This window comes from Carcharodon carcharias, chromosome 1 (assembly GCF_017639515.1).
Source record: "Carcharodon carcharias isolate sCarCar2 chromosome 1, sCarCar2.pri, whole genome shotgun sequence".
Lineage (NCBI taxonomy): Eukaryota > Metazoa > Chordata > Chondrichthyes > Lamniformes > Lamnidae > Carcharodon > Carcharodon carcharias.
Genome location: NC_054467.1, coordinates 215776892 through 215800562, shown reverse-complemented (window position 1 = coordinate 215800562; position 23671 = coordinate 215776892). Strand labels below are relative to the sequence as shown.

Genomic DNA, 23671 nt, shown 5'->3' with positions numbered 1-23671 from the left:
AAGAAGATTGGTTTTTTATAACTAAAACATTTGTATGTATAAAATTAGTAACTTATTCAAATTATGATCTAAATGGACAAATTATGTCATGAAAACGTCTTTTTCTGATTCACTGCCAACTAGAGTGGATAAAAATGGGAACATTTTTTGTTGCAACAAACTAAGCAGATGTTCTGCTTTAGAAGTAATAGTCAAGGTCTATAAAGTGATCTGAAAAGCTGTCCAAAATGACAAAGGGACATAACACTATTGGCCATTCAGAGCACCCAGTGTGAACCTTGGTGTTGTTCAGTTACTCTTTGTTTAAAACTGCTGGTCTGAGATTGTTTGGGGGCAGGGTAATTTGTGCGGCTTTTGTTGCAATGACCAGAAGATCCATTCCTGTGACATCATCAAGTGAGACCTGCCCACAACCCATCACTGAAGTGAAATTTAGTGCTGTCAGATCAGAGAGAATTCTGTGTGAAATGTATGCTAAATTGCTTCTAACTAACAGCGTAAAGCACAAAAATGATAGACTAAAAAGGGAAGACTAAATTACACCAGTAAGCCTTAAGTATTTCCTTTGGATATTATATTGATGGTGATTTAAATTAAATTCCCATTTGATTGCCACATTTTGGATTGTACTTGAAATTATTTCTGATTAGAGCATCCTCAGATCCCCATTTTTCTGGTTAATGGTCTAAAAGAGTTTGCAAATTGGAAAGTGATTTTAAAAACGAAGAAGGATCCAATTAAAATATATTACTGTATTCCTCATATATAAATACCACATCTATGAAAAAGTGTGAACATTTTGGTAAGGTAGCTGCATACTGTTTATTGTAAAACCTTTGTTGAATATTTTATCAAAATTATGCATTTTGCTGTCTTTGTAGTCCACAATATATTGTTGCCTTTATCATTTTTAGCAATTTTGTATATTACCTTTATATTATGTTTAATCATTGCAGTTTGATTGGATAACATCTTTATGGAGATAGTTTACATCGTTTTGAATTTTATAATTAGATTTGTGTTTTGGATTTGATCACCATAGGAATTCTGCAGTTAGTTTGTGTTGATCCTTTTTTCTGTTAAGGTTATTTAAATAACGTAGGCAATTCATTTTTCAATCAAAACATTTGCATTTGGCCTTAAAAATGAGCAGTTATAGAAGATGCTTTTTAAATATGTATGTTATTTAATAAGTAGTGTTTAAGAAGTTTTTTTTTAGTCAACGGTGTAGGTGCTAGTATCCCTCTGATGCAGGCTTCATTTGTAATTCCAGTTAAAGTTAATTTTGACACCTTATTTTGAGGTTGTTGTAACTTCATGTCAATATTCAATGCGTCATCATGTTCAGTGCATGTGTTGCACTTTTGTAGGCTGGAGTCAACTAGCAGCCATGCATTGCGTAATGCTGCCTGATCATCTGGGACAGGACAACTTTAGACCTCCACTCCTGGAGATGTTGGCCCGGCGATGGCAAGATCGTTGTTTAGAGGTAAAGCTTTATTTAAGGAAATGCTGCTTTGAACTGATAGTGTACCAAGCTATTTGCCTAATGGAATGTTGTTTCCAGATATAATGAAAAGCTTTGGATTATTCCCATTGATGCAGCTTCTCATGTTTGGTCATATACAGATTTACTTTGAGATGATAGACGAACAAATAGATAAATGCTGCAATGTAAATTTCATTTAAGTGTTTATACTGCGATTGCTTTGTATTAAGTTTTGTGACATTAGCAGTGGATCCTGGCAGTGATACACAGTCATTTTAACCTTATTTTTTCCTTCAATTTAGGATGTTATGAGAAAGTAAATTCTAGATTTCATAGCACTGTTTCAGACCCAATGGAATTGAAGTTTATACTGGGTGGATGTGACTAACTTCATCAAATGTTGCATGGGACATGATGTTCATTGTGTTGCTGGTGGACGAACGAATGAATAATAAGAACGAATGAATACTTATCCCGGGATTATTTTATGCAGCATAGTCCTTGGAATTTAAATGCAATATAGATTCTACAATGGGGTCAGTTTTTCCATATACCATGCACTCAGTCTCAAGTGTTGTGATAGAGGTCCATTACACAATCTCTTAGTCCAAATCATTCTTTCTTGGGCCCTCAAATTGATTTCTTTGGCCTGGTTACCATTTTTTATCCCTCCTACAATCTTTAGTCTTTTTAAACCCAAGTTTCAAGCCATTCCATCATTGCTTAATAGTTTGCCTCTTCTATATGGTGGTGCAGTCCCGCACAATGAGCCATTCCACTTCTTTCCTGAAAGAGTTACGTAGAATCATAGGAGGCGACTGTTCCACCTCTAATTGGATAGGTCACTGAAAGGGCTACCAACTAAATGAGAATGAAGCAAAAATATGCACTCTTAAAATGTTTTTCTTTTCAAATGTTTAGGAGGTGATCTCCATCCCATCCTAGTGTTGAGAAGTATATGAGTGGATTGCAAACTATAAGATTAATGGAGGAGATCCCTAACATTTGCAAACTTACAGAAGTACTTCATTTTGTTTTCATAAGCCTATTATTAAAATTATTAATTGGCACAATGGCTTGGTTATTGTCACTTCACATCCACATTCTCACACCTTTTGTAGTAATAGAATTTTACAATACACAAGACCATTTGTACCTGCACTGGCTCTCTGAAAGATGTGACCTATATGTCCTTGCACCTTTCTTTTTACTCATATCCTTTTCAATAATTTATTATTTCTTAGTTTATTCACTTCCCATTGAAACCTACCTGGATTCTGTTCAGACATTCCATGTCCTACTAACAGCAACTTATATTTATATAGCACCTTTAACATAATAAAACATCTCAAGGCATAATACAGTAAAATATGACATCGAACCACAGAAGGAAATATTAGGACAGATTGCCTAAACCTTGGTCAAAGAAGTACTTGTTAATAAGCGTCTTAATCGAGGAAAGTAAAAAAGAGAGTTTTTTAATTCTAGAAAGACATTTGGTGAAGCCACAGTTTTAGCCTGTATTTATCTATAGGGGCACAAGTGAATCCCCAGTTAATACTCACCACCTGCATAGATTAAACATAATTAATGTGTAATCAACAGTTTATGAAGTGAATTCCAGAGCTTAGGGTCTTTGTAACTGAAGACATGGTCGCCAATGGTGGAACTGCTAAAATCAGGGATATTAAAGAGGCTGAAATTAGAGGGGGGTAGATATTGGAGGGTTGGGTAAACTGACCAGTGTTTCTGATTGAAGTTGTGTACATGTGTGTGTGTCACAAATTAGTTGTGGTGCCCCTACAGATGAATAGCCTGCCAACAGTCATCACCAAGATTTGCATTTATATATTAGTCATTTAAGAAATTTGGCATTCTTGCATTTGTCCTGACGAATGCAAGGTGAAAAGCTTTTCAGCAATAAACAGGAAAGAAGTTAAAATACAGATACCATGTGGTCAGATACAAAGAAGCTACAGCAGGGGAAGAACAGAGAAGGCATGTTTACAAGGAGCTGTGTGTGTAATACAGTTAAATGGGACAGAAAACTGAATACCAGGTTAGAGCAGGGATTGTGAATTGGAGAATTCCACTGCTATGCTTCAGTTTTGCCAGAGCTGACCGGACCATTTAACAAGGTTTATTAAAAGTCAGCTAAAGGAGTCTCTGGGGAATTTATGCTATCAAGGGTGTCACAAACCTAGCTAAGGAGGTTTCGCAAGAGTGTGCTGCTCAGGTGTTGACTTCCTCTGGGGAACCAAATCCATTGAGTGAGAAAAGTGAGAGATCCAACATATTGGAGGCCAAGTTGGAAAAACTGTGATGTCACATTTGTGCAGGGAATGCTGCAGGTGCTTGTGATTGTATTAGATGTAGTTTTGTTGTATCACAGAATCACAAAATTTTAACGGCACAGAAGAAGGCCATTCGGCCCATTGTGTCTGCACTGGCTCTCCAAATGAACATTATTGACTATTTAAAGTAAAATTTCCCTTTTTATTTGAAGTGTTATTTGTCTGTTAATTTATGTTTAATTTCTGTTGGTTCTGATTTTTCTTAAAGTACAAGTTGCAAAAAGTGAAATCTTGTTGGTAGCTTCTCTTGGATGTCATTTGGTAAATTTGGCTTAAGATTTCCCCACAAAGGTTGTAACAATATTCTAATTTGATATTTCCAGCTTTATATTGAAATAAGTTTATTTGAGGCTGTTACAGTGGCAGAATTTGTAATGTGTGGTTACCAGCTAACATGTTGCTGACTGTTACAGTTTTAGAGCTTTTCGTAGAGACTAGTAAATGGCTTTTGGTACTTAGGTTTGATAAATGAGTAGGTAGCCTTGACATCACACCTCTGCTGCTGTGGCAGAAATTTTGTTGAATTTGCAGCTTTGTGAGAAAGATACTATGAGGATTTGACTGAAGGGCAGCTGGGAGTTTACCATTTTGATAAATAACTTGGAACACAAAATAGTTTCTGCTTTTATAAACATTACAAAGGTTCACGTTGTAACACATGTAAAAAAAAATGAATTTTACTTCTGTGGTGTTTGAGGAAAACCCATCCCTCCCCAACTAATTTTAAAAGCTCTTTCATAGTTCAATTAGCAATTGGATTTCACACATCCTTCCCTGCCCCATCCACTATTCTCTTCCTTCAAATCATCGTCTGTGTTATTCTTGGTTAGATTATTAAGATTCACATGAGCATTGTATTCCTTGAGAGAACAGATGAAGCTAATCACATAGAAGTCTTCATATCAGTTCCAGATTTTTAAAAAAATCTATGAATCACTCATGGGAAAGGTAGATTTCCTATATTTGAAACAATTTATTTGTACTACCCGTCTCCACATCTGCCTCAGCTCATCTGCTGCTGCAACACTCAACCGTGCATTTGTAATGTCATGAGTTGACTACTTCAGTGCTCACCTAGCTGGCTTCCCACCTTGTTCTCTTAGTAAATTTGACCTTACTCAAAACCCTGCTGCCCATATTTTAACTCATGCCAAGTTTTATTGACATATCACCTGGTGCTTGCTGATCTACATTGGCTCCCACTCAGGCCATGCTTTTATTTTAAAATTTTCCTCTATGTTTTCAACTCCCTCCATGGCTTTGCCCCTCCCTAGCTATATTACCACTAGCCTGCAACCTTTGGAGATCTCTGCATTCCTCCAACTCTGACCTAGTGCGCATCCCTGAGATTCTTTACTTCACTGGCCATGTCTTCAGCTGCCTCAGTCTTAGGTCTGGAATTCCCTTCCTAAAGCTCTGTGCTGAGGACTGAGGCGTACTGGCTATGTTACTGGGCTAGCAATTCAGAAGCCTGGACTAATGATTCAGAGACATGAGTTTAAATACCACCACAACAGCTGGGGATTTTAAATTCAATAAATCTGGAATAAAGGATACTATTAGTACAGGTGTCCATGGAACTACTGGATTATTATGAAAACCCCAGTTTGTTCATTTCCTTTAGGGAGCAAAACCTGCTCTCCACACCTAGTCTGGCCTATTTGTGACACCAAACCCAGAAGGATTGAGGGGCCGAATGGTCTACTCCTGCTCCTATTTCTTATGTTCTTATCTGTAATTGAACCTCTAAAATTTGTAAATGCTTCCAAAAGTATGTAAATTTAATGATGTTTTAAGTGTTTCAATTTTACTTAATACTTTTTATGTAGCATTCCACACTCAAATGAATATATTTTAATTATCTTCTCTTGAAAGGTGAGAGAAGCTGCTCAAGCCTTACTGCTGGCAGAGCTTCGTAGAATTGAGAAAGAAGGACGAAAGGAAACTATAGACATGTGGTCACCATACCTGCCACAGTATGTGGATAGCATTATGTCACGTAAGTATCTTCTTGGTCTCCTTCATTGGAAGATGCTGAAACTAAGAAAATGTGATAATTTTAGAATACATCGGCTTCACTAGTTTAATTGATTAGTTTTTAAATACATTGACTGTTCTTGCACTGAATCACACCAGGTTTGTTTCCTAAAGTATGAAGTTGGATGATTTCAGCTGAGCTAGCAGCTGTTATGCTACAATTGGTAGTAGTACCTCTGGGTATGGAAAGGAGAAATCAGACAGCTCCTACTCCAGTAGCCTCTGCTAGAAATTACCAAATGTGAAGACAGAATGTTTGAAGACAGAATGTAAGCTTTTGTATGATGTTGTCAACGTTTATCTATTGTTAAGGCTTATACATTAAAAATAGCCATTGAGCGAGTGACCCGAGGGTTTTCTTGAAGGGCTTTACAGTACCTGTATAATTGAATTCAGGAATAAGACAAGGAGAGTTTGTAATTTTTAAAAATCTAGAATGCTAGATTTCTATGAGGCAAGTAACTTTAAGGATTGAACGAAGCGCATCTACTAAACAATATTACCATATGTTTAAGAAGTTATGTTTGAAGCAGTCATGCCAAAACGATTCGGGATGAGCACCGTTACTGCATTCAGTCGGCACAAGGAAGACATTCAAGCCCTGAAGAGTTTGCGCTGAATAATCATGAGGCTGATTCCTAGGGCCAGATAAACTATTGTAAAAGAAAGGTTAGAAAAATTCAGACCCTTCAATTTTAGAATGAAGGAAAGGATACCAACAGAATAAAAAAGGTTCACCCAGAGTAGTGTTTCAAGTTGAGCTATATTTGCAAATCAAAGAACATGGGTAGGAAAGCAAAATACTGGAAATACCCCCACTAGAGCTATACCTTGAGTGCCCTACCATCCATTCTTAATTAGCACATTCGTTTAGATAATATCACCAACTTTAACTTTAACACCTATGTGTTCTTTTGTACTATTGTTGTTGACATCTTTTGATGATCTGCTTCTATCACTGCTTGTTTGTCCCTACAACCACACCACCCCCCTCCACCTCTCTCTCTCTCTCTCTCTCTCCGCCCCCCCACACACACACCTTAAACCAGCTTATATTTCAACTCTTTCTTGGACTCGAACTCAAGTTCTGTCGAAGGGTCATGAGGACTCGAAACGTCAACTCTTTTCTTCTCCGCCAATGCTGCCAGACCTGCTGAGTTTTTCCAGGTAATTCTGTTTTTGTTCTTGTACTGGAAATACTCAGCAGGTCAGGCAGCATCTGTGGAGAGGTTGATGACCTTTCACCAGAACCTAGATTTCTGATCCGCTGAGTATTTCCAGCATTTCTGTTTTTATTTGGGAACATAGGTGGAACCTCATAGAGGCAAGTTCAGAACCAATATCAGGAAAGAGTGATTATTACCTAGAAATGTTCCCTGTTTGGGTAGCAGAGGGAAAAACTGGATCACTGAATATGTATTTAGATGCTGTGATGGTGGCCTATTGCTTACCAGAAATTGGTTTTCAATGGCAGTGTCCATGACATCAATCAGCTATTTTGTTAGCCTTTTATTTTGCTTGTATTTTGCAGCGCTTTAATGTGAGACTTCTTACAGATGTCATCTGAAAACAGTTGATAGTTTTGTAGCATTTAAGAAGGTAGGAATGGGAAGAGGCTGTTCTAACAATCTGAATGAGTTTCCAAGTCCATATAAGAGAAAAAAAAGATTTGCATTTAAATAGTGCCTTTCACAACCTCAGGGCATTGCAAAGCACTTTACAGCCAGTGAGATAATGACCAGATAATCTGTTTTTTGTGATGCTGATTGAAAGATTGGCCAGGACTCTGAGGATAGCTTCCCTGCTGTTCTTCAAAATTATGCCATGGAATTGTCCACTTTGACAGGGCTCAAGGCCGCGGTTTACTTCTCATCCAAAAGTTGGCCCCTCTGACATCGCAGTACTACACAGGAATGTTAGTCTTGAATTTTATGTTCATGTTCTGGAGTGTGGCTTGAACCCAGAACCACTTGACTCAGAGGCAAGAGCACTTTGAACTGAACTACGGCTGCCACAGACTAATGTCAGGCTGTTCTGGTCTACATATGCTACTAAGTCTATATCTATGGAAAACTAAACCTGAAATTACAAAGCAGACCCTCCAGAGTTTTTAAAGAGAGAAGAAAGAACTTGCATTTATATTAGCACCTTACACAACCTCAGGTCAGCCTAAATATGCTTCTCAGCCAGTGAGTATTATGAAGCACAATCACCATTATAAACTACAGAAAAGCAGCAATTTACACACAGCAAAGTCTCTCAATGGCAATGAGGTGAATGACCAGATAATGTTTTAGTGAAGGTGATTCAGGGATAATAGAATAGGAACCATACAATCTTTTACATCTGTGAGAAAAGGCAGATGTGCCTCGGTTTAATGATGTCGCAGACTAGACAGTATCAGCCTAGATCACATACTCAAGTTTCTGGAGTTCGCTTGATCCTATAACCTTGTGACTCAGAGGTGACACATTTTGGGTGTAAGCCCATATAAAGCTGCTAAATTGGAATCCATTTTCTTTTACCATATCCATGAACTAAAGTAAGCCTTATATGTATTTTGCGTCGTACCTAATGTCATATGCAATGGAATTATTACTGTTGACCTGACATAATTACTGCATATTAGTCAATCATATAGAACATTTTATTTTATGCTGTATTTGTAGGTGCATTATTAATTTATTTTGCTTCTCTGTATTGAAAAACCAGTTGTGATTGCTGGTTTTAAAATTCCAGTAATCAGAAAAAATATGCCCAATTGTTTATAGCTCAGTTATATTTTCAGATAATTATTGTGATTAGTTTTAATTCCTTAGAGACAGTAGCTTTTGTAGTAATTGAGTGAGAAACAATGTCAAACAACAGGAAAGATAATTTTGCTGCTATTGTACATCATCTAAGTGCTGTGTAATGTGAGACTGATGAATCTGCTAATGGTGTTGTATTAGGAATGAGGTTATTATTTATTACATCCCTAGAGTGAAATAACCTACTGCCTGTTGTGATTATTTTTTGACAGCAGTCAGTCAGTTGAACAACAACTTAATTGATTTGATATAACAAAAAATATTCAATACACTTAACATTTTGGTGAAAAAATTGTGCATTTTTAAGTGTTCACTTTTCACTTTCATTTATTATGATGCAGCAGATTTTCCAAGGTTTTGCATCCTTTGGCTGTGCATCCCAAATGAAGAACTGTCAGCTGTCTAGAAAATTGGTTAGATTTAAAATAATTTCATGACTGTTGTGTAGGCCATAAAATTACTAGGACACTGCACCTTATAGACATGGAGCGTTGGAGTTGAGATTTGTATTCTGTATGCACTATGCATTATGTCATATGCCTTATCATGTGTCTCAAGATATTTTGAGATTTGTGCGCAGTCGATTATCTTTTGAAAAGTAGTCATTGTTGTTGTGTGGGGCCACTACCAGTTTGATTTTACAAAGCATCGTCCCACAAATAAATACGGTGAATGTCCAATTAATCTGTTTTTGGTGGTGCTGATCGAGGAACAAACACTGTCCAGGATACAAGGAGAACTCCTTGTTTTTCTGTGAATAGTGCAACAGAATCTTCTGCATCCATTAAAACCACTGGATTAAGCAGGCAGGGCTTCACTCTAATGTCTTATTTCAAGGACTGCGTTACAATAATATGATCAAGTATTAGCCTAGATTATGAGTTCAAGCCTTGAATTCGAGCTCAAACTCATAATTTTGACTCATGCTACCAACTGGGTCAAGCTGATAGTTTCGCCTGATTTTTTTTCCCCTTCTTCCCTATCTAGTTGATGAGTTGAAGGAGAAATAAGATGATGTGTTGCATTGACCACTGTTACGTGAAATGTTGAATCCAGGGCAAGAAAGTCATTCAGCCTATCAAACTTGTTCTAACCAGAAGCCAAGTAGAATTATTCTGTCATAGATTTTTCTCTCGCAACATCCGACTTAAAAAAATCTAATTCCCTTCTCCGATTTTCTGTGGTGGGGGGTCAGAGGGAGGTGGTGAGGTGCTGGGGAGGAGTTGGGTGAAGCTGGATCATGTCATACTCCCAGTCCTGTTTTTAGCAGATACTAATCTAATTCCTTTTCAAAAATATATTGAATCACCTAAATCCTACCACCTTCTTGGGGACTTGATTCCATGTTACAAAATCATAAAATAATTAAAATTGAGGAAGGGCATGAGGTCCATGGAAAAGATTCTAATATTGTTTCTTCCCCTCCAATGACAGAATCTTAACATTGTTTCTTCCCCTCTGATTACAGTCTTAAGTGATTCTTTCTGGAAATTCATTCTGCATGATTACTCAGTGAAGAATTTTCTTGATCTTAGTGCTAAAGTTAATTTTTATAAGCCTGAACCCATGTTCCCTCTTTCTACTCTCATAGTTTAATTTTAAGTGATATTCTGGGCTAGCTTTTTCTATATTTACAACAATCTTACATATGTCCATTGTATAAGATCACCATTCGGACACCTTTTTGGCTGCAGAGTCCATTTTTTCTCATTCATTCTTGAAAACTTGTACCTAATACTAAAGATCACTGGTGCAGCTTTACTGCCTCTAATTTTAAAATGTTTCTCTTGTTTCTTGGTGGCCAGAATTGGACACAGCATTCAAGATATCCTCTGACAAAAGCCAATGTAGCATTTCATTATTACTCCTCCGGCTTGTATTCTATTGTTATGGCAATGTATATTGGCTTTGTTGGTTGCTGCACTGAATTGGTTGGACGTCTTCCTTGTTGATTCTGTTAAGACTCCAGGGAATTATTCAAGTGATTATGTGTCATCTGTGTTTTGTTCCTTTATAGAACATTTCACTGTATTAAATTTCTTTGGTCATTGTTCTTCCAGATTTTACAAATGTGATCATTTGAGTTGCCCTTGTCCAATTCCTTTGCTCCATATTGTTTTGTATTCATTCATGGGATGTGGGCTTCTCTGACTGGGTCAGCATTTATTGCCCAACCCTTTTTGCCTTTGAGAAGGTGCCTTCTTGAATAGCTGTCCTTCATGTGGTGTAGGTCCACCCACAATACTGTTAGGAAGGGAATTAGAGAATTTTGACCCTGCGATAGTGAAGGAACGGCAATATATTTCCAAGTCAGGATGGTGAGTGACTTGGTGGGGAACTTCCAGTTGTTGCGCCTACTGTCTTTGTCCTTCTTGTTGGTAGTCATGGGTTTGGAAGATGCTGCCCAAGGAGGCTTGTTGAGTTCCTGCAGTGCATCTTGTAGGTGGTACACAATGTTGCTATTGTGCGTCGGTGGTGGAGGGAGTTAAAAATTGTAGATGGGTTGCCAATCAAGCGGGCTGTTTTGTCCTGTATGGTGTCAAGCTTCTTGAGTGTTGTTGGGGCTGCACTCATCCAGGCAAGTGGGGACTATTCCATCACACTCTTAACTTAATGCCATGTAGATGGTGGACAAGCTTTGGGGAGTCAGGGAGTTGAGTTACTCGCCACAGGATACCTTGCCTCTGACTTGCTGTGTAGCCACAGTATTTATATGGCTTGTCCAGTTCAGTTTCTGGTCAATGGTAACCCCCAGGATGTTGACAGTGGGGCATTCAGCGATAGTAATGCCATTGAATGTCAAGGGGCAATGACTAGATTCTCTCTTGTTGGAGATGATCATTGCTTGGCATATGTGTGGCACGAATGTTACTTGCCACTTGTCAACCCAAGGTATTGCCTAGGTCTTGCTGCATTTGAACATGAACTGCTTCAGTATCTGAGGAGTTGTGAATAGTGCTGAACATTGTGCAATCAGCAGTGAACATCCCCACTTCTGAGCTTATGATGGAAGGAAGGTCATTGATGAAGCAGCAGAAGATGGTTGGGCTGAAGACACTACCCTGAGGAACTCCTGCAGGGATGTCCTAGAACTGAGATGATTGACCTCTGACAGCCACAACCATCTTTCTTTGTGCTAGGAATGACTCCAACCAGAGGAGAGTTTTCCCCTGATTCCCATTGACTCCAGTTCTGCTAGAGCCCCTTGATGCCACTCTCGGTCAAATGCTGCCTTGATGTCAAGGGTAGTCACATTTTTTTCCTCTTCAATCTGAAATTAATTCTCCAATGACCAGCCGTTTACGATTGTTAAGTTAGTTTCTTATGCATTATCAGGAATTATTACTCTAAATCCTCAAAGCTTTAAGTTTAATTAATATCCTTGTTGAACTTGTTTAAAATGAGCGAGGAGAGTGTTAAGACTTCATTTTAAAGCAACAGTGGGGAGAGTGAGGAGACTTCATTTAAAAAGAAATGAGTGGGGAGAGTGTGGAGAGTTCATTTGAAAAAAAATGAGCGGGGAGAGTGTGGAAACTTAATTTTAAAAACAAGTGAGGAGAGTGTGGAGGCTTCAATTTGAAGATGAGTGGAGAGAGTGTGGAGGCTTCATTTAAAAAAAAGAGAGGGGAGAGCATCTGATTGGTAAGTAGGATTGGTGAGTATTTCTCGTCTTTAAAGTAAAATTAAGGTCTTCAGTTTGTATTTAGGTCTCTAGTCCTTAATTTCTCTTTCTTTAAAATAGCTTGTTAAGTATAAGACTGATACTGGTGTGTAAAAGAATTAATTACAATAAAGTGCAAAGAGTGGGGGATTCTTCAAGTGCAAAGAGCAGGGATAGTAGAGTAATTAATTAATGAATTAAATAAAATACGAGAGCGATGGCAGGATGGGTGACATGTTGCTACTGTAGCATGTGGGAACTGCTAGACACCAAGGTGATCCAGAGCGATCACATCTGTACCAAGTGTTTGCAGCTCAAGGAACTTCAGATCCAAGCTGAGGAACATGAGAACGTAAGAACTAGGAGCAGGAGTAGGCAATTCAGCCCCTCGAGCCTGCCCCGCCATTCAATACGATCATGGCTGACCTCATTTTGGCCTCAACTCCAGTTTCCCGCCTTCTCCCCATAACCTTTCAACCCGTTACTAATTAAAAATCTGTCTATCACCTCCTTAAATTTATTCAGCATCCCAGCATCTACTGTATTCTGAGGTAGTGAATTCCACAGATTCACAACCCTTTGAGAAAAGTAATTCCTCCTCATCTCTGATTTAAATCTACCACCTCTTAGCCTAAAACAATGGCCTCTCTTTCTAGAATACCCCACAAGGGGAAACATCCACTCCACGTCTACTTTGTCCATCCCCCTTAGCATCTTATATACCTCAATTAGATCTCCTCTCATCCTTCTAAACTCTAGGGAGTATAGACCTAAGCTGATCAATCTTTCCTCCTCATAAGACAAGCCCCGCATCTCTGGAGTCAATCTAGTGAACCTCCTCTGAACCACCTCCAATGCAACTATATCCTTCCTCAAGCAAAGGGACCAAAACTGTGCACAGTACTCCAGGTGCGGTCTCACCAGTGCCTTGGACAGTTGCAACAACACTTCCCTATTTTTATACTCTATTCCTTTAGCAATAAATGCCATAATTCCATTTGCCTTCCTTATTACCTGCTGTACCTGCACACTAGCTTTCAGCGATTCATGCACAAGGACACCCAGATCCTTCTGCACTGAAGCATTCTGAAGTTTCTCTCCATTTAAATAATAAGTCACCTTTTTATTCTTCTGACCAAAATAGATAACCTCTCACTTATCCATGTTAAACTCCATCTGCCAAATTTTGGCCCATTCAGCTCAGTTTCAGTTCATGGGGCACTGGCACCAGCACTGGGGTAGAAGGACAGTAGGACAGGCTTCACTTGAACCATGCTGGGACCAGTGTCCTGGCGAATCAAATAACTAGGGCTGTAGTGAGGGATTTAAATTAAATATAGAGGGGGGAGGGTCCTGGAAAGGGATATGTAGGCTTACAAAGCAATAGCATGTGGCAGCATTGCAGAACAACTATTCAGGTAATGGTACCCAGAGTGTGACAGGAAGGGACAGAGTGTACAAACATTTAAAAAAAAAGCAGCAATAGGGCCAAAGGGGGATAAAATGATAAAAAGACAAAATTAATGGCTGTTTACTTAAATGTTGCTGTACAACATCTACACGAATGACCAACCTATAGACGGTGTCACGCACTGTTTTATATATGCTGATGACTTATGTGTCACTGCCCAAAGCACTGATTTTAACACCGTAGAGAAAACACTTTGAGGCCTTGGAGGGACTAACATCCTACTATGAAGAAAACCGCCTTCGCGCAAACCCACCAAAGATGCAAGTTGGTGCATTCCACCTCTGAAACCATGAAGCCAAATGCCAGCTTAAAGTAACTTGGTGTAGAGCAACGCTGACACATTGCGAGCACCCTATCTACTTAGGAGTCACCTTTGACAGAGGCCTCACCTTCAAGAACCACATCGAAAAGACAAAGGCAAAAGTGAGCGCCCAAAAGTGCAGGATGGCGGCCGGTGACTAGTGGAGCTCTGCAGGAGTCAATGTTGGGACCACAACTTTTCACTTTACATTAATGATCTAGATGAAGGAACTGAGGGCATTCTGGCTAAGTTTGCAGATGATACAAAGATAGGTGAGGGACAGGTAGTATTGAGGAGGTGGGGAGGCTGCAGAAGGATTTGGACAGGTTAGGAGAATGGGCAAATAAGTGGCAGATGGAATACAATGTGGGCAAGTGTGAGGTCATGCACTTTGGTAGGAAGAATAGAGGCATGGACTATTTTCTAAATGGGGATAGAATTCAGAAATCTGGAGTGCAAAGGGACTTGGGAGTCCTAGTCCAGGATTCTCTTAAGGTTAACTTGCAGGTTGAGTTGGTAGTTAGGAAGGCAAATGCAATGTTGCCATTTATTTCAAGAGGACTAGAATATAAAAGCAGGGATGTGCTGATGAGGCTTTATAAGGCTCTGGTCAGACCACGTTTAGAATATTGTGAGCAATTTTGGGCCCCGTATCTCAGGAAGGATGTGCTGACCCTGGAGAGGGTCCAGAGGAAGTTCACGAGAATGATCCCAGGAATGAAAGGCTTAACATATGAGGTACGTTTGAGGACTCTGGGTCCATACTCGATGGAGTTTAGAAGGATGAGGGGGGATCTGATTGAAACTTACAGAATACTGAAAGGCCTGGATAGAGTGGACGTGGGGAAGATGTTTCCATTAGTAGGAGAGACTAGGTCTGAGCACACAGCCTCAGAGTAAAGGGAAGACCTTTTAGAACAGAGATGACGAGAAACTTCTTTAGCCAGAGAGTGGTGAATCTATGGAATTCATTGCCACAGAAGGCTGTGGAGGCCGGCTCATTGAGTGTACTTAAGACCAAGATAGATAGGTTCTTGATTGGTAAGGGGATCAAAGGTTACGGGGAGAAGGCGGGAGAATGCGGTTGAGAAACCTATCAGCCATGATTGAATGGCGGAGCAGACTTGATGGGCCAATTGGCCTAATTTCTGCTCCTATGTCTTATGGTCTTATGAAACAACATCCTGAATAAGCTCACTAACACAAAATGGGGAGCAAGCTCGAAAACATTGCGAACCAGTGCACTTGCTCTTTGCTATTCCACTGCCGAAAAAGCCTGCCCTGCATGGGAACAATCTACTCATGCTAAGAAGATGAATGCCATTCTGAATGCAAGCTGCCAACTTATCACAGTTTGTTTAAAACCAACAAACACCACAATCTATATATCCTGGTGGGTATCGCTCCCCCTGATATAAGAAGAATGGTAGCCAACAAGAAAGAGCAACTCCGTCAAACATCAGATGAGAGGCGCCCTCTACATGGTCGTACACCTACACCCAGCCGCCTAAAGTCAAGGAAGAGCTTCATGAACAGTGTTGTTCCATTACAATCAACCCCATCTGAAACCCGCATCGCCTTGTGGAAAGACCAGCTTGCCAGTCTCGAACAACCCCCAGCGATGGAAATTCTACCGGATGAATGCCTTCCCCCAGGAGCTAATTGCAACTGGGCAACCTGGAAGTGCTTTAACAGACTTAGGACTGGTGTAGGTCATTCAAAGGTGTCATTAAGCAAATGGAGATATACAACCAGCCCGACAACTTGTGAATGTGGAACTGAGCCACAGACTATGCAACAACTCCTGCAATGCCTATCGCTAGAGGAACCCTGCACTGTTACAGAACTTGCTGAATTCAACAACAAGACGCAAAAATGTGTCCAGTTCTGGCTGGGCCATGTATAGACCGTCCGTGGACACGATAAGTAGAAGACTTAAATGTGCGTAGTATTCAGAACAAAGTAAATGAATTAACGGCACAAATAGAGGCTAATGGGTAAGACCTTATTGCCATTACGGAGACATGATTATAAGGAGATCAAAGCTGGGAACTAAATATTCAGGGGTATGTGACTTTTCAAAAGGACAGGCAAGAAGGAAAGGACAGTGGGGTAGCTTTGTTAGTACGAGATGGAATAAGTACGATAGCAAGAAATGAGCTTGAGTCGGAAAATATAGAATCCATATGGATGGAGGTAAGAAATAACCAGGGGAAGAAGAGACTGATGGGAGGAGTCTAAAGGCTTCCTAACAGTAGCTATACTATAGAACAGAGAATAATTCAGGGGATAAGGAGGGCATGTAAAAAAGACAGAACATTAATCATGGGTGACTTTCATCTTCACATAGATTGGGAAAATCAAATTGGCAGAGATGGCTTGAGCAAGAATTCATAGTGTATTTAGGACAGTTTTCTAGAACAATATGTTTTAGATCCAACCAGGGATCAGGCTATTTTAGATTTGGTGATGTGTAATGAGGCAGGTTTAATAAATTATCTCAGAGTAAAAGATCCCCTAGGATACAGTGACCATAACATGGTAGAATCTAGCATTCAGTCTGAGAGTGAGAAATTTGGGTCGGAAACAACTGTGCTAAACTTAAATAAGGGTAATTACAAAGGAATGAGGGCAGGGTTGGCTGGAGTGGCCTGGGAAAGGAGTTTAGCAGAAAAGACGACTGACGAACAATGGCAGACATTTAAGAAAATAGTTCATGACCCACAACAAATATATATCCCAATGAGGAAGAAGGATTCTAGGAAGGAGATAAACCAACCATGGTTAACCAAGAAAGTTAAGGATAGTATCAAATTGGAAAAAAATACATACAATGTGGCAAGATTAGTAGTATGCCAGAGGGTTAGGAAAGTTTTAAAAACCAACAAAAGATGACCAAATAGTAATAAAAAGGAAGAAAATCAACTTTGAGGGTAAGCTGGCAAGCAATATAAAAATGGACAGAGAGAGCTTATTTAAATGTATAAATAGGAAGAGAGAGGCCAAAGTGAGTGAACATAGACCCCTTAGAGAATGTGGCTGGGGAAATAAGAATGGGGAACCAGGAAATGGCTGAGGAGTTGAATAACTATTTTGCATCAGTCATCACGGTAGAAGACACTGATAGCATTCCAAAAATACTAAATAATCAAGGGGCAAAAGGGAGTGAAGAAATAAATGCAATAACTATCACTAGAGAAAAAGTACTAGGGAAACTAATGGGGCTAAAGGTCAATAAGTCCCCTCGACCTGATGAGTTGCATCCTAGGATATTAAAAAAAGTAGCTACTGAAATAGTGGATACACTGATAGTAATCTTCCAATAATCCTTAGATTCTGGAAAAGTTCCAGAGGATTGGAAAACTGCCAATGTAACACCCTTATTCAAAAAGGGAGGGAGACAAAAAACAGGTAACAATAGGCCATTTAGCTTAACACCTGTCATTGGGAAAATTTTGGAGTCTATTATAAAGTATGTAATAGCAGAGCATTTAGAAATGCATAATATAATCAAGCCGAATCAGCATGGCATCATGAAGGGGAAATCATGCCTGACAAATTTATTAGAATTCTTTGAGGAGGTAACAAGCAGGATAGATAAAGGGGAGCCAATAGATATAATATATTTGGATTTCCAAAAGATGTTCCATAAGGTACCGCAAATAAGGCTACTCAATACGAGCCCATAGTTTTGGGGGTGGTATATTAGCATGCATTGAGGTTTGGCTAACTAAGAGAAGACAGAGAGTTGGGATAAGGGTGGCATTTTCAGGATGGCAACCTGTAACTAGTGGAGTGCCGCAGGGATCAGTGGTAGGGCCACATTTATTTACAATATATATTAATGACTTTGATAAGGGAAGTAAATGTACTATCGCCAAGTTTGCAGATGACACAAAAATCGGTGGGAAGACAGAATCTCTCAGTGCAGAAGAGGCTCTTCTGAGAAACACCTGACCTACCTACCTAATCCCATTTACTAGCACTTGGCCCATAGCCTTGAATGTTATGACTTGCCAAGTGCTCATCCAGGTACTTTTTAAAGGATGTGAGGCAACCTGCCTCCACCACCCTCCCAGGCAGTGCATTCCAGGCCGTCACCATCCTCTGGGTAAAAAGGGTTTTCCTCATATCCCCCCTAAACCGCCTGCCCCGCACCTTGAACTTATGCCCTCTTGTGACTGACCCTTCAACTAAGGGGAACAGCTGCTCCCTATCCACCCTGTCCATGCCCCTCATAATCTTGTACACCTCGATCAGGTCAACCGTCAGTCTTCTCTGCTCCAATGAAAACAACCCAAGTCTATCCAACCTCTCTTCATAATTTAAATTTTCATCCCAGGCAACAACCTGGTGAATCTCCTCTGCACCCACTCCAGTGCAATCACATCCTTCTGGCAACCAGAACTGCACACAGTACTCCAGCTGTGGCCTCACCAAGGTTCTATACAACTCCAGCATGACCTCCCTACTTTTGTAATCTATGCCTCGATTGATAAAGGCAAGTGTCCCATATGCCTTTTTCACCACTCCATGAACATGCCCCTCTGCCTTCAGAGATCTATGGACACACATGCCAAGGTCCCTTTGTTCCTCAGAACTTCCTAGTCTCATGCCGTTCATTGACTTCCTTGTCAAATCACTCCTTCCAAAGTGTATCATCTCACACTTTTCAGTGTTAAACTCCATCTGCCACTTATCTGCTCATTTGACCATTCCGTCTATATCTTCCTGTAGCCCAAGACACTCAACCTCATTGTTAACCACCTGGCCAATCTGTGTCATCTGCAAACTTACTAACCCTACACCCCACATAGTCACCTATATCATTTATATAAATGACAAATAATAGGGGACCCAGCACAGATCCCTGTGGTACGCCACTGGACACTGGCTTCCTGTCACTAAAGCAGTCTTCTGTCATCATCCTCTGTCTCCTATAACTAAGCCAGTTTTGAATCCACCTCATCAAATTACCCTGTATCCCATGTGTATGTGGTGAGGATAATACAAAGAGTCTGCAGAGGGATATAGACAGGTTAAGCGAGTGGGCAAAAACTTGGCAGATGGAATATAATGTGGGAAAATGTGAGGTTATGCATTTTGGCAGGAAGAATAGAGGAGATGAATATTATTTAAATGAAGAGAGACTGCAGAAAGCTGCAGCACAGAGGGATTTGTGAGTCCTTGTGCATGAATCCCAAAAAGTTAACGTACAAGTTCAACAGGTAATAGGGAAGGCAAATGGAATGTTGGCCTTTATCTCAAAGGGAGTAGAGTATGAAAATAGGGAAGTCTTGCTAAAACTATACAAGGCACTAGTTAGACCACACCTAGAATGCTGTGAACACTTTTGGTCCCTTTATCTAAGGAAAGATATACTGGCACAGGAGGCCGTCAAGAGAAGGTTCACTAGACTGATCCCAGGTATGGAGGGATTTTCTTATGAGGAGAGGTTGAGTAGGTTGGGCCTGCGCTCATTGGAGTTTAGTAGAATGAGAGGCAACCTTATTGAAACATATAAGATTCTTTGGGGGCTTGACAGGGTAGATGCTGAGAGGTTGTTTCCCCTTGTTGGAGAGTCTAGGACCAGCAGGCATAATCTCAGAGTAAGGGGGCACCCATTTAAAACAAGAAATGAAGAGGGCTTTCTTCTCTCAGAGCATAGTCAATCTATGGAATTCTTTACTGCAGAGGGCTGTAGAGGCTGAGTCGTTAAGTATATTCAAGGCTAAAATTGCAGTTGAAAGTATAGACGGACAGGTTTTAAAGATGGGCATCGTGCCATCACACATCAGCCAATTTTCAGTCAATAAAGTCAGTATGCCAACTCGACCATTCAAAATAAAAGTTGTTCATGAGTGAACAGAACATTTCAAAATTCTTCTTAATGAGTTGTATGGAGTTCAGTTGAAAATTTTAAGGAGTATCTCAAAGGAGGCTTAAGAGATAGAGAGGCGGAAAGGTTTAGGAAGGGAATTTTGGAGCTTAGCGTCTAGGCAGCTGAATGCTTGCTCACCAAATGTTAGTTTGGTACCTTTTTGTTGTCTTAATTAATTTGGCCATTTCTTGTCTAAAATATCTCTACAGCATTCAATCCAATTCCTAATTTACCCTGATAATCATTTTACTGTTTAAAGAATTAAACAAGACTGATGCTTTGACTTGTAAACTGCATTCTTTATATTATCACTGTGCAAAGGAAACAAATCTTCAAATTTCTAATCTTGGCACTAATTTTTCAACTCTTTTTAAATTTACATCATAGTATTTTGAAAACCAACATCATGCACTTCCTCAATGATCATTTTTCCAGAGTATATTTTAATTTTACTCAAAGAGTTTAAAGTTTAAAGTGTTTTATTTTTACTTTTTTCCAAATGTAGGGAAATAACTAATTGTGATAGAATCTTTCCAAAATTTGTACCATGTATTTAGAAATCTGCCTTCCATAAATATTCTAGCAGTGTGATTTAGAACATCATTTTAATTTTCAGGAATAATTTTCCACCTTCAAGAATGAGAGAGCTGGTCATGATGCAGATAAAATAATTGTCATATAGATTTGTGATTGTTAGTTGCATTTCTGCTGAGCATTCAGCTGGTTGTCTTTAACCAGTTTATAGATTACCAGTCCAGACTAAAAAATCCAGTTTATCCATATTCAAGTTGTGTACTAAGAGAATTAAGTTCCAAAATAATTGTTCCATCTTAAAGTCTGTGATCTTTTGATGGCAGTGTTGTTTCTCAATTGCTAAGAATCACAATTAGCAGAATAATTAATGTAACATAAAATACTGTTCTTTATTCCTTGAGTGTGCAACACTATGCAGTTTATTTCAAGAAGATCAAGAAATGGTTTTACATGATTTTCAGTGCTAATGTGGATTACTCTAACCATAAAAGGTACTTTTTTGTCAATGAAGATCTTTGTGACATCTGCAGATGTTGGGGTTAAGGAGGCTTAGCTGAAGAACTCCTACAGTGATTTCTAACATTTGTGATGACTGGCTTCTAACATCCCAGGCGGCCATCTTCTTTATCGCCAGTTATATAATTATGCAGTCACTGGAGGCTTGTTCTGTAGACCCAATGATGTAGGATTTGCTGTGGCTCCTTGGTGACTTTCTTAGTCAATTGCTGCCGATGTTGAAGGCAGTCAGTTTCCCTTCTCCTATGGCTTTCAGCTCCTTATGTCTGGATCAAGGCTATGTTGAGCTCTGGAGCCAAACTATCTTGGCCAAACTTGAGTTTTTTAAAAAATTTGTTCACAGGATGTGAGTATCGCTGGCTAGGCCAGCATTTATTGCCCATCCCTAATTGCCCTTGATAAGGTGGTGGTGTGCCGTTGCCTTGAATCACTGTAGTCCATGTGATGTGCTGTTAGGGAGAGAGCTCCAGGATTTCCCCAGCGACAGTAAATTGGTGTCGGTGAATAGTACGTCAGGTGTTGTTTGCTGGCACAATTGATTCCTACCATTACTCTACTGATGATTGGGAGTAGGGTGATACATGGCCAAATTAAAGTTATCCTCTTATTCTGTGGACAGGGCATATCTAGCTGATCCTCCATTATCATAACTGTGCTGGAGCAGCAAAGCTCTGATTCAAATATCATCCAATCCTTAACAAGGCAGTTGTCAGAATCCATTTCCTTTGCTGTGGCCAGTGAGCTGAGCCCAATGTCATGCTGTTGAGTGAATCAGATAGGCTGGACGGTAATATCTGTTTTGCTTGGCACTTTGGGAGGAACCTGTGCAGAATTGTGCACTCCGTATCTCTGGCTGAAAATGCTTGCATGCACTTTAATGGTGTTTGGTACCCAAATGCAGATCCCATCAAGTTTCAGGACGTGTAAGTTTCATGGAGTTTATCCACTTGTCAGTTGCCAGATTGTTCAGCACCATTCTCAACCGGATGAGGTAGGATGCAGGGCTTTGTTCTGATCCATTTGTTAAAAGACAGCTTAGCTCTGTTTATAACCTGCTACTTTTAGTGTTTCGTGCACAGCCAGTCCTTTATTATGTTGCCTTCACTTGGTTTGTAGACCATTTCAAAGGAGGTGACATAAGTAAAAGACCTGAGCTAAGGATTCGAAGGCTGTTAAAGATGATTAATTCAGGAGCATTGATCTCATGTGCAGGCTGTAGAGATGGTCTCATCTCACCAGGTGCTAATAGTGGAACCAGTGCAAACTTGGAGCTGCAATTTAGTGTTGGATGAAAAGCACGATAGGAGGAGTGCCCTGATGACTGTGCAGTCCAGGAGATCAATACAGACCTTAGATATCAGGAGGAGGCTATAAAAGCTGTGGCCACTTCTGCAGTAGCAACAATTACTGTTTCCATTGATGGAAATCTGACAAAGTAGCTATGGCTGCTCAGAAACTGTAGTTTCAGTGTAGTGAACCAGCTCCCAACCAAAACCATTTCATAGAATCACGCTCCAAAATGCTTGCAATTTTCCACCCCCCCCCCCCAACTTCAATTTGATTCTGATGAGCATGCTGCTAGCAGAATGATCAGAGCCATTAAAGTGTTGTGGGAATGGAAATCATGGCAAAAAAATTAGAGGTGGCAAATTTGCAGGGGTGGTGGTGACTATCACCTGACAGCCTCACCCATTTCATTTGCTAGAATATCTCTACATCACCCAGGGGTAGGAGATTTTCATATGGAAAATCTGGGCAGTCATAGTAGGGGATTTCAAGTACCCAAGATAAACTGGGATAAAATCAGTTGTAAAAGATACGTTCCAGGGAGCTTTTTTTGCCAGCATGTAGCAAGCCTAACAGGAGAATGGGCAGTTCTGGATTTAGTTTTAATAAGTGAAGATGGGCAGGCGGAAGGGGTATCAGTGGGAGAGCATTTTGGTGGTAGTGATCATATTCATTTAGATCTGGTACAATAATGGAAAGAATCAAAGGTTAAAGTTGTAAATTGAGGAAAGACCAAATTTATGAAGCTGAGATGTGATTTGGCAAAAGTGAATTGGAAGCAGTTACTTGAAGGTAAATGAGTGTCAAAGCAGTGGGAGGTTTTCGAGGAGGAGAAAGAGAGAGCTCAGAACAAATATGTTCCCAGAAAAAGAAAGCGTGGGACTTCCAAACCTAGATGCAACTGGATGCCAAAGAGCACGTGCAGTAGGAAAAGGCTAAAAAGGGAAGCTTTTATCAGATCCGGGAACTCAATACTGCAGAAAGCTTAGTAAAGGAGGCTGAGGAGAGATTTAATTGAGTTGTCCAAAATGATGAGGGACCTGGATAGGAAGGACATATTCCCCTCAGGGAGGGCAATAACTAAGGGGCATAGATTTAAAGTAATTGGTAGAAAGATTGGAGGGGAGTTAACAATTGCTTTTTGTACAGTAGGCAGTGGGAGTCTGGAACTGACTGCCTGAAAGGGTGGTTAGAGGCATAAACCCTAATCGCATTAAAAAAAATTTGAATATGCACTTGATGTGCTGTGACTGTTGTGTGTTGCTGAGTAAGACGGACACATGCTCAACTGCAGGCAATTATTATTGAACTAACTTTATTTATACTTCAA

General features: G+C 39.9%; 1 protein-coding gene across 5 annotated transcripts in view; it reads left to right on the top strand.

Moving 5' to 3' along the window:
• The window catches only part of LOC121280757 (WD repeat-containing protein 7), a 767874-nt gene that overhangs the window by 268174 nt on the left and 476029 nt on the right, over positions 1-23671 (top strand). For all 5 annotated transcript variants that reach the window (XM_041192924.1, XM_041192931.1, XM_041192938.1 and 2 more), the window contains 2 exons: positions 1371-1489; positions 5719-5842. In XM_041192924.1, the coding sequence (XP_041048858.1) occupies positions 1371-1489; positions 5719-5842 (243 nt within the window). The remainder of the gene's footprint in view (positions 1-1370; positions 1490-5718; positions 5843-23671) is intronic.